This window comes from Castanea sativa, chromosome 7 (genome assembly GCF_040712315.1).
Source record: "Castanea sativa cultivar Marrone di Chiusa Pesio chromosome 7, ASM4071231v1".
Classification (NCBI taxonomy): domain Eukaryota; kingdom Viridiplantae; phylum Streptophyta; class Magnoliopsida; order Fagales; family Fagaceae; genus Castanea; species Castanea sativa.
In genome coordinates this window covers 18,176,076-18,193,326 of record NC_134019.1, presented here as the reverse complement: position 1 = coordinate 18,193,326, position 17,251 = coordinate 18,176,076, and the positions used below count along the sequence as shown (strand labels likewise).

The following is a 17,251-nucleotide window of genomic DNA, read 5'->3' as shown; positions in this document are numbered from 1 at the left end:
TTCCCATGCCTCCATGTCATTGGTTTTAAATTGAATTCTCATGCAATCAAAATTAATTATTTGTAATCATACGTGACCAAACTCAACCACGTAGATGCTTTTTTTTTTTTTGTTGAGAAACAACGTAGATGCATTTTAATTTTTAACCATTAAAACTTAATTTTCATGATATATGTTATTTCAGCAGTCCAATAGAGGCTCATGACCTGCAATTTTGATCTATACGACTTGAAGACTTATTTTATAATGAAGCAACAATAGGAAATCAACACTCAAATACAAGATTACCCTTGAGGCATGAAATTACCATTTTGCTAGTAGTTGAGAAATAAAGTAAAGACAAATAAATAGAGACAAAAGAGAAAAAGATTTTTAGGTAAAGGTAGGATAAACTATAAAACTTCTAATAATAAACGTCTGAACTATAAAGTCTAAAGTACATATAGGTGATAGAACCATTAATGAATGTTGTGATGCGGCGTGGAGTTTCTTCCCATGTGCAACCCCAAACCCAAATGACGTCTTGGCTTACGTTTACGAGGAACATCAACCAACCCATTTTAAGGATTGTGCGGAGAGAGAGAGAGAGAGAGAGAGAGAGAGAGTACAATAACACTTTTGCTTACATTTTGGAAACTTCCACAACATCCCCACACGGCACAATCCGCCGCCCCCCACTGATCACTGCCACTGGTTTTTATATATATATATACAGTATTGGGTTTCAGCCAAATCCACCATTGGAGAGTACTTGAGGGAGAGAAAGAGAGAGAATATAGGAAGAGAAGAAATGGGTTGGAGAGGGATTTTGGGTTTTGAGTATGGTATAGTGCAGGGACCATTGGGACCTGATATTTCTTCACCAGAGCTTGTTGCTGCTGTTGCTAATGCTGGTGGACTTGGCTTCCTTCGAGCCCCTGATTGGGTATTTCTCTTTTTACCTTTTCCGGTTTCCCCTTTTGACTCATGTGAGTATTGGCCAATACATAACTACATCTTTGATCATATGCGAAATCTTAATTAGTCTTGTGTAGTACGGCTTTATAATGATCCAATTTGAAAATCCTATTTGACTAGTTGATCTCAGATAAAGAGAATCCTTGGATATTATAGGTATGATTTCTTAAAATACTGAATTAGAGCCTAGATAATATGTTTATAGATCATTCATATACTGTGATCAGAAAAGCCTAAAATCTTTTGTGATGATAATGGACAATGAAATTAATTTTAAGGCCCCGTTTTGTTTATAGTTTTTGTTAATTTACTTTTTCTGTTGCCCAGCTCTTATTTGATTGTGATTATTTGTGTAATTTTTCAATAATGTTTTTTTAATTGTGATTATTGTTTAGGTTGAATTCAATTGTTCTGTATTAATATTTCAAAGTGGTGAATCAGATTTTTTTTTTTTTTTTAATTTCAAATCTATATAAATGTGTTGTAAAATTTGTATTTTTCATGCGTGCCAAGTTCTTGTAAAAGATTACACCTTGCAAGCCGTTCTTGTTAAACTTTTCTCAATATTATGTCCAAATGATATAGTTGAAATCACTAAGACTGCATGGATTGGTTAAAAATCCTCATTTGCTTGAAAAGTCACTAGACACTTATCAGATGATGTTAAAGGCCAATGATGCATGTGAAGCATTAGACTGGTAGATGACTAGGTTTGTAAGGTCAATAGACAGTTGGTAGGTTGGGCCAATGAGATTGGTGTACTGCAAGAAAAGGAAGCCAAAGAAATATGATACTCGAGAACATTGTAGTCAAAGCTGTGCCGGGCACTCACCTAAGCTCTTGGGCAAGGTGAGGCACCCCTAAATTTTTAAATTTTTTATAGAAGTTTGTAAAACCTATTTTTAGATGATTAATTTAAAAATGCTTGTTATAAAACCCATTGTAAGATAAATTATGGGTTTGGTTAACCGGTGCTTTTAGAGAATTTGATAATGGATCATTTTAGGAAAGTTTTAATATTACTTTTATAGAAAATATAAAAAGCTTTTAAAAAATGGGTCATGCTAACGAGTGCCCTTAGGACAATAGTTAACAATCCATTTTAGGAAAGTTTTGACATCACTTTTATGGAAAATGAAAAAACTGTCAAAACATCAATTGCTTTTTTTTTTTTTCCATAAAAACTTTTTTTAAATGGATTGTCAACCAGTGCCCTAAGAGCATTTGTTAGCATTTCCCTTTAAAAAAATAATTAATTCTTTCTTTTCCCATAAAAAGTTTATAAAAATACTTTTTAAACCAATGTTCTTAGGGCATCTGTTAACTTTTTACTAAATTAATTTACAAAATTTTGTTGTAAAACTTATTGTTAGATTAATTAATTTATAGTAGAACCTTGTTTTAAAACCTATTGTTAGAATAACTAATAGAGGCTAAACCTTGTTTACCCTATTTTGAAATAACATGATAGACCTAATTTCTTCATGCAACGCATTTAAAAACACTTCATTATAATGTTTCAATACAGCAGGTACAAATAATTTAAGTACTATATGTTTAACAAATATATTTAGATTTGGTGCCTTGCTTTATTCAGGCTAGTGCCTCTTTGTCGCCTCATGCCTCAGGTGATACAAGGCCTTGATGCCTTGAGGTCGCCTTTCGCCTTTGACTACCTTGCTTGAGAAGGAAGAATGAAAATGTGTTTGGGATTTTGTCCAAACATTATTTACAGCAGGGGATAAATTAAGACTAAGCTTTGTAGGAGTAAAAGCAATTTAGCATGAGAGGGAACATGTACACTATTCATGCTATGGTATAGATCAAGATGAGTCCTATAGAGTGGCTAACAATGGTGGTGGGAGAGTAAACTGGGCTCTGCTATACCATGTCTGTAAAGATGAGATAGGGCTATACTATCATGTGAGGATAAGAAAATATCATAAAGAATCAAAGAGAAGAAGAAAGAGAAATAAATAAGTAATCAATGTGTTTTGGCCTTAGAAAACTGCATCTAAAGTGGAAAACCCTAAACAGTTACACCCCTTTAATTAAGATCTCTATTTATGATAATGAAGCCATTTATATGAATTAGATAGGGCAACCCTAGACTAGCCATACGGTTATTGTGCTTGTAATATAGTTAGTATTAATTACTTGCACTTAAATAAATTAGGATTCGACATACAAATGCGCTTGGCCCTTGATATGAATATTGATGCAAACAAATCTAACTAAAATTAAACTCTGAAGCACCTTTTTAGGACTTTTCTGTTCAGTTGGAATGTTTCGTTTTTCATTATGGGCTTGGAGCTCTAATGTAGCTAGCTTGCCTTGTTGATATGCTCCTTGGGGCAAAGTGGAAGACTAAACCCTTCTATGGGCAACTCACTGGCAAGTAGGAAGTCTCAAATACAAATAGAATCTGGAATAGAACAACTAGAAGTAGAGATAGAAAAAGGGGTAGTGAGTAATTTTCAATGAAGAATTGGAGTGGGGATAGTAACTTGGGTAAGCTTGTTGAGTTGACTCGGAATAGAAACAAATAAGGGTTTTTTTTATTTTTTTGAGAAGGAGAAACAAATAAGTTCTTTAACAGCCAACGAATTGAAAGGTGGGAATTAGAATATGTTGTTGGGAAAAAGAGGTTGAAGAAGATTGCATTTGGGTATGCCCGAAATAGATCTATTTGGCATTTAAGAAACGGCTAGGAAGAGACGAATCAGTTTGGAACTTTTACTTACTAGACGCTAGCAAGATGATTATTTGATCTTTTCTATTAACGGTATGAAATAGATACCCCTTTTACCTTAGCACTTTGGTGTAAATAAACCACAAGGTGCATCTGTGTTTAATAGGCAAATCACAAGGATGACATATGTAATTTAACTTATGTCAAATATGCAATATAAACCCCATGGAGCCATGAGTCATATGGTTCAATGGTGTCATCCAGTTCTCCCATAGGGGATAACCTAGGTTCGAAACCCCCCTTGTAATAAAAAATGGAACCGTTGCTTACATTTTAGTGTGCTTTTATTGGATTAAGAGACCACTAAAACCTTTTCGTTCTATTCCTTTTCCAAGAAAAGATAGGTAAAACTTTTCCACTTTATTGCTAGTTTGATTTATGAATGCACTACAGTTCTAACTTTAATTGAAATTTTCAGCATACATAATTTATCTTTCAAGTTTACCTTTTCCAGGAGTCACCAGAATACTTGCGGGAGTTAATAAGGAAAACTCGAACCTTAACTGACAAACCATTTGGGGTTGGTGTTGTTCTGGCATTTCCCCATGAGGAAAATATAAAGGCTATACTGGATGAGAAGGTAGCAGTCTTGCAAATTTCCTGGGGTGAATGTTCCAAGGAGCTTGTACTTGAAGCTCATCGTGCTGGGGTCAAGGTTGTTCCCCAAGTAAGTGTTGACTACATATTTTGATTTAGAAATTAAAAAAAGAAAAATAAAAAAGAAGACATGTTATATGGATAATATTGCGTTATTTGGCTCATCGACTTGGATGTGCATGATTTTAGTGGCCCAGTGGTACTGTAGCATTTTCATTTAGTCTGACACATTGTAATCATATTAGGCACCATTAATTTTACCCAATTGAATGTATCAAATGCATTACGGTTCAATTGTGTCAGAAAAAAAGAAAAACAAAGAAAGAAAGAAAGGTTCAAAGTGAACACGTTCAACCCCAATGGGTAGCACAATCAAGTGAAGAGAATGTCTTATGAAGCAAAGATCACGAATTCAAATCTCCCATTTCTCTCCCCTAAGGCCAAATGTCACTTATAAAAAGAACACAAAGAATATATCCATACCTATTCAAAGTGGGCTGATATGTGACCATTGAGAACCAAACCATGTGAAAAAATAAACATCAAAGTCCTTACCATGATTTTACCAAAGTTTACTGGTGGCTTTGTTGTAGAATCTTGTATCTAACTGGTTTGCATGCACTGTACAAAACCGACTATTGGCCATTGAAGGTGTTCAAAAAGTTTTGCATTCATGATAATACTCATAAATTTTAAATGGCTCAGAGGATTCATTTATTGGGTTCTGTTTGAATAACATAAAAGATTCATGTTGGGTGTTAATTCCTTCTCACAAATGCACTTATTAGACTGCAATTCCAATTGTTTTCCTTGGTGATTCTCATGAATTACATGTATTTTCTATTGAAGATTGGGAGTGTAGAACAAGCAAAAGAAGCAATTGAGGCTGGTGTGGATGCAATTATTGTCCAAGGGCTTGAAGCAGGAGGGCATGTACTTGGGAAGGTATCAGTGATTGTTGTTTTTAGAATTATTATTGTAATTTTATGCAATGATAAATATCTGATAACTAGTTGTTTGGACCAGTAAATTATTATGCAATAACTTTTGCAAATAAGAAACTCAGAATGGGAGAAAGAAAGGAAAATATATTGTGGGTGGAGAACCTGACCTTTCAAATTATGCACAAGTTAAAGTAAAGAGAACAAGGCACACAGGTTGAGAAAAAGTTTATAAAAAAAAAAGGAGAAGATAAAGGAAAATAAGATAAACAATTTATGAGTCTTCATTCTTTGAAATTCTCTTTTGGTCTTGCCACTGTTTATCAGAATATTTACCAAATTTGGCTTATTCTTATAATTATTTTCCTTAGCATTGATGTTAGACACTCATCATTTGTTTATCATGCCTTTCCTCTTGAACATCATGTGCCTTTAAAATATAAGCTCGCTTGTAGGAATTGAAGAATTGAGGACAAAGTTTCAGTTGTATAACATAGCAAATTCATTTTTCAAAGCATTTCAAGCATTTGAAACCTTCTAAATTGTTCATAATAGAGTGATTAAATTTTACATTGGCCGGCAACTTACCACAAACCTCATTTTTATGGGCTAGGGACTGGTTGAGACTAGTTATGCTAGATGGTACTGAATGTTAGAGGTAACATATTCATAAAAGGAGTGTAACTAAAAAGAAAATGTTAAGATAGATGAGTGGAAATATAAGGAAAAATAAGATTCAAATGAGATAATTCATATAAAGATAAGGGAGGTCTCTATTGATGAAAAGATGAGGGGGAGTTGCTGGAGATGGTTGGTCATGTTTAGAGGAAAGTGATTAATGCACCAATTAGAAAAAATGAGTTGGTTCAAGTTGAGGGAATGAAAAAAGGTAGTGGAAGGCCAAAACTAATTTTAATACACATATTAAAAATTGACATTTTAATAAGGGAGTAACACAGTATAACTTTCCAGTATCTCTAGTTTACTCCCTAAGGGTGGGTCCAAAGGGCCATGCCTTGGTGAGGTTCCACGTAATAAAATAAAATAAAAAACAATAATTATTAGAACTGAAGTGTGATTTGAACTGTTGTCTTTACAATGGTGTCAAACTGAATTTTATAGAAGTTCCTTGTGAGTAGCATTAAATATATTTTGCATTGATGAAATTCAGTTTATGTTGATTTTACTTCTTGGTTCTATGTTTTGACACCCTTTTCTTGATCAATTATTCTCAGGAAGGTTTGATATCATTTTTGCCAAGGGTAGTTGATCTTGTTGGTGATAAAGACATACCTGTGATCGCTTCTGGTGGTATTGTGGATGCACGTGGTTATGTTGCTGCACTGGCCCTTGGTGCTCAAGGAGTTTGCCTAGGCACCAGGTTTGGAACATTTTAATTTACTGTAAATACATTTAAAAGAATTCATTTGGTGAACCATGCAGTGGTATGTTAGCATGCATAGCATACATTTAGGTCTGGTTACACCTATGATGCGTTTAGGGAAAGCCAAGATAGATCTTTGTGTGCGTGTGTGGTTTCTTCCGTTTTCTTTACTCCATTTTCATTCTCCCCTCCATCCACCTATCAACACTCCATCCTTTCCCCATGGAACCGCCACCTCACCTAACCTTCACACCACATAACTGACTCATCCTACATCAGCCCACCAAGAGTTTCCAATTCCAAGACTTGTTGAAAAACATTGAAACCCAACTGTGCCTCCCAAGCTTCCTTGGGTCAGTTTGCTGATTGCCAAAACTTTGTCAGCCATATATGTGCTTCACTGAACTTGCTCCCCTCTCTCACCTCCAGATGCCACCTATCTTGCCTGAAAACTGGCCTTTTCAACTGGAGATTGACCCACTTTGGTTTCACAAGTTTCCCATCCAATTGAAATAACCCTTCATCAACTAGATCAAGAGTCTGTCTGGCAGAAGCATCTTAACTGGGGTGAAGAACTTATGTGGAGAGGCCAAAGAGTTTTCTGGCCTAATCCCACCACCATCCATGGCATTTGATAATCACATGAATGTATAATTATTAGGCAAGTCCAGACTAAGTTATTCCTGGATTGTAATGCACCAATTGTGTGATTTGAACTATTTAATCTTAACTCTAATCTGAATCCAGCATGTGAAATGGGACCTTAGATAAGTATGCTGCCATAAAAGAGGGATTTTTGGTTGACAGATGCAAATGTGATTATCTCATATATATGTTTGAAAATGATATTAAAATGATGTTAATTTGTTCCATATGCTGTAATATTATTGTTAATTCTTTTGTGTGTGAGTGTGGTTAATTTTTTTTTTTTTATAAATCTGAAAAGATATATATAAAGCTGTCACTAAGATGAATGCATATTAATTTGGGTTTTATTACAAATAATATTCTGGGAATGCTGCTATTTGCTGTGCAGGCATGATAGAATTCTGCCTTCAGTGTTTTACAAACAAAAAGGAATTCTTTTCATGTCCCAATGATCTCTAATATTGGACTGTTTTTCTGGGAGTTTGCTTCATAGCAGGATAACTGTTATTAAAGTGATTGTGTTTTTTCAAGGATCTCCTCAATTAAATTCTTTTTTTTTTTTTATTTAACTTTGGAGAAATAGATGAGATAGTTATGGTCAAGCATTGATGGTTAACTTGATATTATTTTTCAAAAAATAAAATCATGGTTAATTTTTAGATAATGGAATCTGGTCAGGGCTCATAATTCTCAACTTTATTTTACAAATCCTGACCTTAATCTTTAAACGTGGACTATTTCATAATGTTGTTGCAATTATAGATTGTTATATTAGAATTGTATTCCAGGTTTGTTGCAACTTTGGAAAGCTTTGCTCATCCTACATACAAGAGGAAGTTAATTGAACTTGAAAAAACTGAGTACACCAATGTATTTGGCCGCGCAAGGTGGCCTGGTGCACCAGAACGTGTTCTGCAAACGCCTTTCTTCAATGATTGGAAATCCCTTCCTCCTCATGAGAATGAACTCAATCAGCCTGTTATTGGTCGTTCAACAATACATGGCGTGGTGAGAGTCAACTTTTTCATATTCGATAAAGCATTTTGTAGTTTAGCCTTATTCCCTCTCCTAACTTAAAGTTTTTTTTTCATATTATTTGATATGATGACAATCATTTTGAGGATTTCAAGATGTGATCTTTGCAAATGCTTAATTTCTATATGAATTCATTATAAACACTGGTTTTTGTATTGAATTTTAACCCAAAACTATCATGATCATTCTGTTCTAGTTGTTCTGTGCTTAAACTCACTTTCTTGTTCATTAGGAAAAAGAAATTAAACGTTTTGCCGGTACTGTTCCAAATTCGACAACCAGAGGTGATATTGAAAGCATGGCGATGTATGCTGGCGAAGGTGTGGGCCTCATCAAGGAAATATTACCTGCAGGTGAAGTTGTCCAAAGACTGGTTGAAGGAGCTCAGCATCTGATCCAGCAAAAATTTAGTGGCATATAACCCAACGAAAACTAGATATCCAAATGGCTTCTAAATGTGGTTGATTTTGCAACTCGATTACTGTATAAAAGGTCTGAAATTTTGCCATATTCAGAGACTATAGAAGAGCAGATCATTGGCAATTTTCTGTTCATACCATGTCTCTTGTTTGTGTGTGCATGCGCAAATGTTTGCATCTCTGTGTAGCTTTCTCAATAAATTGTCTTGTAAGCATTTGTATCCTAGTGTATGGAAATAAGTTAAAGCAATGGATACAATTAGTTGAGGAAATGGATTTTTTTTTTCTCAGTTTGGTTTATGTTATATATCTTCCTTCTCCTTCTCCATATCTTCTATTGCCTACATGGGAGAAGCTCCATAGAGTGTGAAGCCATGAAATAGATCTGCTGTTGTCAATATTTGGAATTGAAAGAGGAAGAAGGGATCTAGTGTGTGAGAGACTTTTTGGTGAGCATAAGACAGTTTTGAAACTTTTTGACTGTTATGATGTAGATGATGTTGGGATCCCTTTTTGAGGGTGGTCAGGTGTCATTCATTGAAGAGATGGCCTTATTAGTCCTGAACTTGTTTTTGGAGCCAAGCTCAGAACCTGAACATATTTTTGGAGCTATGCTCGGAACTCACACAGAGGAGGCTTAAATTGATTAGGGAAAAACCTGTCCCGTCTCTTTTTCGAGGAGGGAAAAACTTGTGTGGGGTGAGAGTGAGATAGGTCGGGTTTGGAGCAGGTTGGAGATGTTTTACTAATCCTATTGAAACTGATGAGATAAACATGAAATGTATAGAAAAAATGCAATCATAAGAGCACGCAAAAGAGAATGAGAGACTAGATGTTTTTTGAAAATGATAAAGAATACATGTGCGCGCGTGTACACACACACACGAGCATTCAAGGAGATGTGTGGAAAGACTGGGCGAGATGAGCAAAACTTGTCCTCGCCTCGACATCTCTTCGAGGCTAAGAAAATCTGCCTGAAGCGGAGTAGGGCAAGGCAGGTCAAGCGGAATGGGGAGCTTTTTCTATCCCTAATTAGGCCTATTAAAATGAAGTCTCAAACTCTAATGACCATTAGTGCACCAGAGTAAATTGATTAAATCTCCTTAAAGACTAAACGAGGGAATATGGCTCTTTGATATTAAAGTACCCTATTAGTTTAAAGGGGGAGAGGGAGAAAGAGAGAGGGCAGTATTCTTCCGTCTTCCTTTCTTGCAGCCAAAATGGGGCATAATTGGATGGTAATAATTTGAGAATTTGATTGTAAGAATGAATTTTTTTTATGGCCGTTTTGGCTTATTTCTCTTTTAAATAAGGTAAAGGTGTGTGTGTGTGTTTTTTTGGCGGAGTTTTATCAGCAATCCTTAGTCGTTGGCATAAAAAAATAATTTAATAAGATTTGTGCAATTTTAATCCTAATTTTGAAAAGGTGCAATGTACTGCTACTATTGAACAAACTGTATAAGGTTTCAAGGGGGCATCAAATACCAAATAAAACTGTATAAGATAGGCTTATCCTTTTTGGGGCCAGTAAAATGTCAATTCTTCTATAACAACACCATTTGTCATAATTTGCTAAAATAGTTGATTGTAAGTAATGGATAATAACTTTTACATAAACCCACTACTCAATCGTATATGTCAAAATTTTAACCAAAGCAGTGGCAAAAAATTGTCCATAGATTTTTCACAAAAAACCCTTTTAGTGTACATATTCTTTCAAAAGTCACATGGCCACATGTGGCATGCATGATTTTCGGACTTGGACTGTTTAATGAACCGTTAAAGGGAGAGATTTAAAGTTTTGAAGGTCGAACTGAGGTCGAACGGTAATGACGTTATAGTTAATTTAAATTTTTAAGAAAAGATAAATAGATATATTAAATTAGTAAAAGGAGAAAAAATGACTAAAATAGCCAAAATAAATATTGAAATTTATCTTTCAAATGTATTTTTTATATCATATTTTCATATGACAAATAGAAAATATTAAATTATAAGCAAACATAAATTAGATATCAAGTTTCTTAATCAAGGGAGTTAATAACATAATGGAAATTGTTATATATATATATATATATATATATATATATATATATATATATATCCTTAACATTTTTGTGCAAGCCTATATTTAAAATAATCTTAAGTTTTTCCTAGCAACCCAAGTCCATTTAAGTGGTCAACTACTATGAAATTTAAAATTTTAAAAACAAAATGGTAGAATCTAGAAGATTGGCCCATTAAAAAATTAGTTAAATACTAATACAAGGCCCAAGTAAATGGTTGACAGCCGAGCATTTGGTACAACTAAAAGAAGTTGACACTTTACGCTTTGACAGCCAAACATTTACCGTCTCGTAGGAGACACTGATAGAAAAAATTAATGTTATGAATACCATTAAGAAGGCTATTTCAGTTTCTCTAAAAGAATGAAATATTTTAGTATGGACTTATTTCGATATATCAGAATGTTTTGGGTTCTAAAAAAAATAAAATTTATATCCTATTATTCTTTAAAAAACTAAAAATTTATATCCTATTATTCTTTAAAAAACTAAAAATTTATATTTTCATATATTTATAAAACTTGTTATTTTAAAATTAATTTAATCCAACTCATAAGTCTTAAATTACTAGTATTATTTCAATTAAAATACACATTAATTCTTTAATGCAACAAAATGCCAAAATTTAAATAAGCTGGGGGCAGTGGCTTCATTCCTTCAGCTAAGCACTTCCAACCTTTTATTTTTATTTTTTTCCTCACAGATCATATATTACTTTCTTCTCATTTTTAATTTTTTTTTTCTCTTGCTTTTTCTTATTCACACACGCCTTCTCACTTCTGTCTCCTCAATTTCTACACTACCCACTTTTGAATTTCATCACAACTTCACCATCATCTTCACTTTTATGAGTTTATCACAGGCTGTATCACTCCTCTGCGTCTTCTATTAGTAACAAATGCCTCTTCTCCAGTTCTCACTTTTAGTTTTTTGAAAAAACTAAAAGTTCATCTTCATCGTCTCATCTACAAAGAATAGCAGACTTCAGAAGACCAAAAATGCAGAAACAGCAGAAAGAAAGAAAGAGAGAGAAGAAGAAGAAGAAGAAGAAGAAGAAGAAATGGAGATGCAAGCTTCAACAATGACTTTAAGTATCAAAAAAAAGAAAAAGAAAAAGAAAAAAAAAAAGAAATCTGACTTGTGTTGTTCTTGCGTCATGAATGATGCAACTCATTTTGTTTTATGGTAAGTAATGTACTCATTGAACTCGTTTTGGAGAGTTATTATTATTATTGCTACACTACTTCGTTACTTCCTTCCATTTGGAATGATTTGAAAAGAAAAAAACATTGTTTAAGATTTCGACCCCGTGACAAAATTGACAATGACTTGGTTCTCTGTCTCTGACTATTCTTCTTCTTCTTCGTTGAAAATTTAGGTCGCCCTTTTTAAAACAATTAATGCCGCGTGGAGCCGCCACAGCTTTCAGTGACTATTCAATCCTCAATAGTCAAAGACAGTAAAGGCAGGATCAGGATCCGGATCGCACTCAGTTTTTCAACGATCCGCTATGACACGTGATGCAGCTAATTATCAAGTCAAATTTGTTGAGTCTCCTATTCCAAACCAAACCAAACCAAACCCCATTTACAGATTATATTACTTCTAGCTCCCAGGTCCCCTTAAACAACAATACTACTCATATAAATCGTTTGCTGACTTATATGATTATTCAACTTCTTCCCTCTCAATTTTAAGCACAACGACGCAATATAATAAATAATGCTACACGGTTTTGTTGGTTTTTGTTGGTTTTGCTTTGTCAAAGGATATACATGTCATTTGACCATCTGTTTTAATCTTCTCCCGACTTTCCTCATCCATATCCTATAATTCAAAATCCTACTATATATATACACCTTCCGTTATGACTTTAACACACATACAAATCAAAGTTATAAATTCCAAGGAAAAAAAAAAATACTTCTCCTTACGTAGCTATCCTTCCTTCCCATCTAGCTTTGAGGAAAAAAGAGAAGAAGAAATCATGGAAGGTTTAATTCCATTTCTTCTCCATGCTATCAGGAAGCCGAGGCCTCACAACAGCTATAATAGAAGCCAATCAGAAAACTCAACCCGTAGCTACCATTTGTTAAATGCAGCAGAATCAGTCAGTGGCTCATCTCATAGGCGAACCAGGTCTGAAATTCAGCCACCAACCATAGAGTTCGTACAGCAAAGACCTGGTAATGAATACAACCACTCCTCCACTGTTCACAAAAGGTCTACATCATCTTCTTCAGTGGGTTCCTATCCCAGCCAAGTTCCCAACAAGGCTACCAATTTCACTAATATTCATTGTTGATGCGAATCATTCCCTTTTTTTTTTTGTTTTTTTTTTTTTTTTGGGTGTGTGAAATGATTGATTTTGTTCATTTATGTCATATTCTTTCAAATTTTTTGTGGTGTATAAATGGTGGAAAGCTTCATCAAAATGATGGGTCTCCATCCATTGTATTATTGTACTTTCATTATTGTTGTTGAATTATTTGTAATGGAAATTGTATATGTCATTATATATTATTTTATTTTTGTCTCCATGGTTCAAAGTTTGGGATAAAAAAAAGAATAGAACGGAAGAAAAGAATAAACGGAATCACTTTTACTTTATTTTTCTCAGGCTACCAAGGGTTTGCTTGGTAGGAGAATTCTTGTTTTTGTTTTCAAAACAATATGAACATAATTTTCAAAAAATTGAAATTGAAAATAGTTTTCAAATAATAATTTTTACCTGTGGCGTTTGGTACGGGGTAATGTTTTAGGATTCCTAGGAATGTTTAAAGATTTCCATGTTTGGTTGCAAATCACGCTAAGAAATCAGATGCCAGGGGAATCTGGATTCCCCTCTCAGTGGGAATGTGGATTCCCTTTAAAACAAGTGGGAATCCAGATTCCCAAGCTTAAAGGAAACTGTATTTTTTATAGATTGACAATTTTAACCCTTTTTCATTATCATTTAATCAATTAAGATAAAATATAAAACAAATTATTATGGATTAAACTATTTTAAAATTATTATTAAGAATAAAATCATTTGAGAATTTAAATAATTATTTTTGTATTATACCTGTCATTTTGAAATGTTAGACTATAATTTTAATGAATTTTTCATAATTAATTGTTTATATTTGGTTTTTCATTATTTATTTAGAGGAAGATTTTTTTTTAAGGACTTGGTAGTTCACATTCAAATCTAAGGATAGAATAGGAAAAATATATAATTCATTTAAAATTCATGAGAATAAACCAAACATTATCATCTCACATTCCTAGGAATCTTAAGATATTCCCAATGAAACCAAACATAGGAATAGCTACGTTCTTAGGAGTGTGATTCCTAAGAATCACATTCCTAGGAATTTAGATGCCAAAAGTAATGTAGATTCCCACGTACCAAACGCCACATACATGTGTTTAGTTCTCACATTTAAAAACAATTTTTAAAATACTAAAAAAAAAAAGTTTGGAAGACTATTTTCATTTATGATATATATTTTTTAAGTTTACAAAAAGTAATCTGTAGAATTTTTTTTTTTTTTTTTGATAATGATAAGGATAGAGCTCATTTATTTTTCATATTTATTTTTGGATAATGGTCAGCTTCAAGTTTGGAGAATGAGTTTTTTTTTTTTTTTTTGTGATAAAGATAACCTCCTTAATTTAAGAGATAAAAAAGTTTAAACAAATACATGGGATCCACTATTTTCATTTTATTTACAACTATACCATTAAAACCATTTTTTGAATCTTGAAAACACCCTCCCTGACCTAAACAGGGAAAATAGAATACAATTTTCAGAAAACTATATTTAGAGAACATCAACCAAACAATCTAGTCAAGTGTGGAACCTACCATTTTATGGTTTGCAAAACAAAAAACTGTATTTAAATTCTGTTACCAAACAGAACCTAGGATGTTTCAATTCGCCAATTGTCTATTCGTTGATCAAACCAATTTGTTTAGAATTTATGACCGATCGCAGAGTTTGGGATTAAGACTTCTTCTTTTTGTTATGGTTTTTGCTCAGTTATATTTGTAACTGTTTCCTTTACCCAAGTGGGTTTGAATTCCAAGGGTTTTGCAACTCAACCAATTGACATCTTCTTATGTATCTAACAAAAAAATCTAGGGGTTTAAATTCCTCAATCTCAAACTATCAATTTTTTTTTAAAAGTGTGTTTGAATATTAAAAAAAAAAAAGTGTTTGAATTATTTTTCAAATATAATAAAAAAACCATTTTTTTTTGTCATTTTTATGAGAACCTATAAAGACATGTTTGGTAGACTGTATGGTAATATAATAAATATTCCTAAAAAATAACTATTTAGTTGTTTGATTGTGATTTTATTACAAGGAATAGTCATTCAAAATGAATAGTTATTCTATAAAATAAAGAATAATCTTTCCTTATCAAAAGCCATGTGATCCATATTCCTTGACTCAACTTAATTAATTCACTTAAACACAAAATTCCAAAAAGCCCCCTACCTGTTGCTGCTCTCTCTCCTTTCGGACCTTTCTGCCATAGTAATCTATGGTTATCAAATATAATAAGAACTTGCGAAAATCTAAAATACCACAACTTGCGAAAATCTGAAAATCCTATACTATGTTTTTCATAAAACAATATTTCTTTATTAAGCTACCATTGTTGTTTTTGTTGTTCTTCTTCTTTAATATTATTTATTTTATTTTTTGAGAATCAATCTATGGTTCTTCAGGCCATAAGTTGTATATTAAAAATATTTTTCGCTAGTTAGTCTATGGCTCGGCTCCAACAATTGACCTTTAATTATCATCAAATAATCTTGCACAGAAGCACGAATTGAGATTTAAGGTGTTATCATTTTTTTTTCTTTTTCTTTTTTATAACATTTATGGAGTTATTCATTTTGAAATTTGAACAAAAGAAATACTCCGTATATATTAATTATAAAATTGTTCAATTTATACAAATTAAGATGTTAAGTTAGATTGTAAATGTAATTTTACAAATAAGGGTATTTAGGGAATTGATTTAAATATGTATTTATTTTATTAGAGCTAGGGATCTATTCCTTTGTTGCCACCAAAAAAATAAATAGTAATAGTTATTCTATTACAACATCTTGTATTCTTTGTAATACTTATTTCTATACCTATGTAATCACCATTATAATGTACCCAACATGTCCTAAGTGAATTGAGCCAAAATGAAGGGAGACATATCATCTAAAATTCAATTAATAGCTGAAGTGTTGCACCAATTGCATGGTGATTGTTATACTTAATGCTCTAGTTCAATTTTTTTACAAAAGGTCACGGGAGTACGTGACACGATTTTATTAGTCAATCTAGGCCACTTCAGCATATCTACTAATTTCCTTCTACTAACTATATAAAAGGTGGCAACAGCTCAATTCTATAGTAACCTTTGGTTTAGTCAATTCGGTTAGTTTTGAGTTGGCTTTTTATTATTATTATTTTTTTTAATACTCTAGAGTTTTGGTTTGTACTCTTTTTATTTTTTCTTTTAAATATTTATATGTGCCGACGCAATATTGTTATACTCACACCAAATATTCATACAAATAATTTCACAATTATTAAGTTGTCAATTTTATATAGCTCAAAATAAAATAATAAAATATAGAAAAATTATTAGGTACTCCCGGAGTACCATAAATGCGTACTCCACTCTCTCACATGAATGATGGGTCCCACCATGAATTAAATTAGTGAATCCACCATTCATGAGAGAGGAGGAAGTACACATTTATGGTACTCTGGGAGTACACAATAATTTCCCTAAAATATGATAGTGAGACCCACCACAACTGAAAATAAATGTATTGTGAAAATGTTATAATATCTTGTTATTGTCACAATATTTTCACATTATTGATATCTCAATTCCTTATAGATTGAATAAAATAAAATAAAAAGAAATGCTAAGTCCACAAAATTTTTATAATAATTTTACAACAAATCTTAAGTAGTAAGGTATTATTGATAGATAATAATAATAATTGACATTAGTAGTAGGTCCAATTTAAAACTAATAACTACTTGTCATCTAGAATTTGTTGTGAATATATTGTGAATGTAACATTTTTTTAAAATAAAATAATAAATTATCATATCATGACCTACCACAGTTGAAAATAAAGAAATTGTGAAAATATTGTGACATTTTTGTTGTGTTCCTAGACTTCTTTTTTATTTTAGTCAAAATTTGCTATTTCACGAACATATTTCTTGTGCTGGCTTTTTGTTTTTGTTTTTTTAATACATAATTTGAAGTGGTGGTTCCAATTTAATTAAAACCAGTTAACAAATTAGCACTTAAGATTTAAAATGTTGTAGAAATAATAATAAAATATCCTATCGAGGCCTACCACGGCTGGAAATAAAAGATATTATGAAAATATTGTGATATTTTGTTATATTCATAGGCTTTATTTTTGGTTT

At 32.5% G+C, this 17,251-nt stretch overlaps 2 protein-coding genes across 3 annotated transcripts; both read left to right on the top strand.

Annotated features, from left to right (window-relative positions):
• Positions 1-457: 457 nt before the first annotated feature.
• LOC142642956 (uncharacterized) lies at positions 458-9,005 on the top strand. 2 transcript variants are annotated; one of them, XM_075817422.1, is made up of 6 exons: positions 458-925; positions 4,164-4,376; positions 5,156-5,251; positions 6,483-6,628; positions 8,068-8,287; positions 8,547-9,005. In XM_075817422.1, the coding sequence occupies exons 1-6, from the start codon at positions 791-793 to the stop codon at positions 8,733-8,735; spliced, it is 999 nt and encodes a 332-aa protein (XP_075673537.1). In that variant the 5' UTR covers positions 458-790; the 3' UTR covers positions 8,736-9,005. The 2 variants fall into 2 exon arrangements, with proteins under 2 accessions (XP_075673537.1, XP_075673538.1); XM_075817423.1 differs by having other exon boundaries at positions 591-968.
• A 3,362-nt stretch (positions 9,006-12,367) lies between these two features.
• LOC142642364 (uncharacterized) lies at positions 12,368-13,325 on the top strand. Its single transcript, XM_075816718.1, has one exon. It carries the CDS (start codon positions 12,667-12,669, stop codon positions 13,102-13,104), a length of 438 nt encoding a protein of 145 aa, XP_075672833.1. The 5' UTR covers positions 12,368-12,666; the 3' UTR covers positions 13,105-13,325.
• Positions 13,326-17,251: the final 3,926 nt, after the last annotated feature.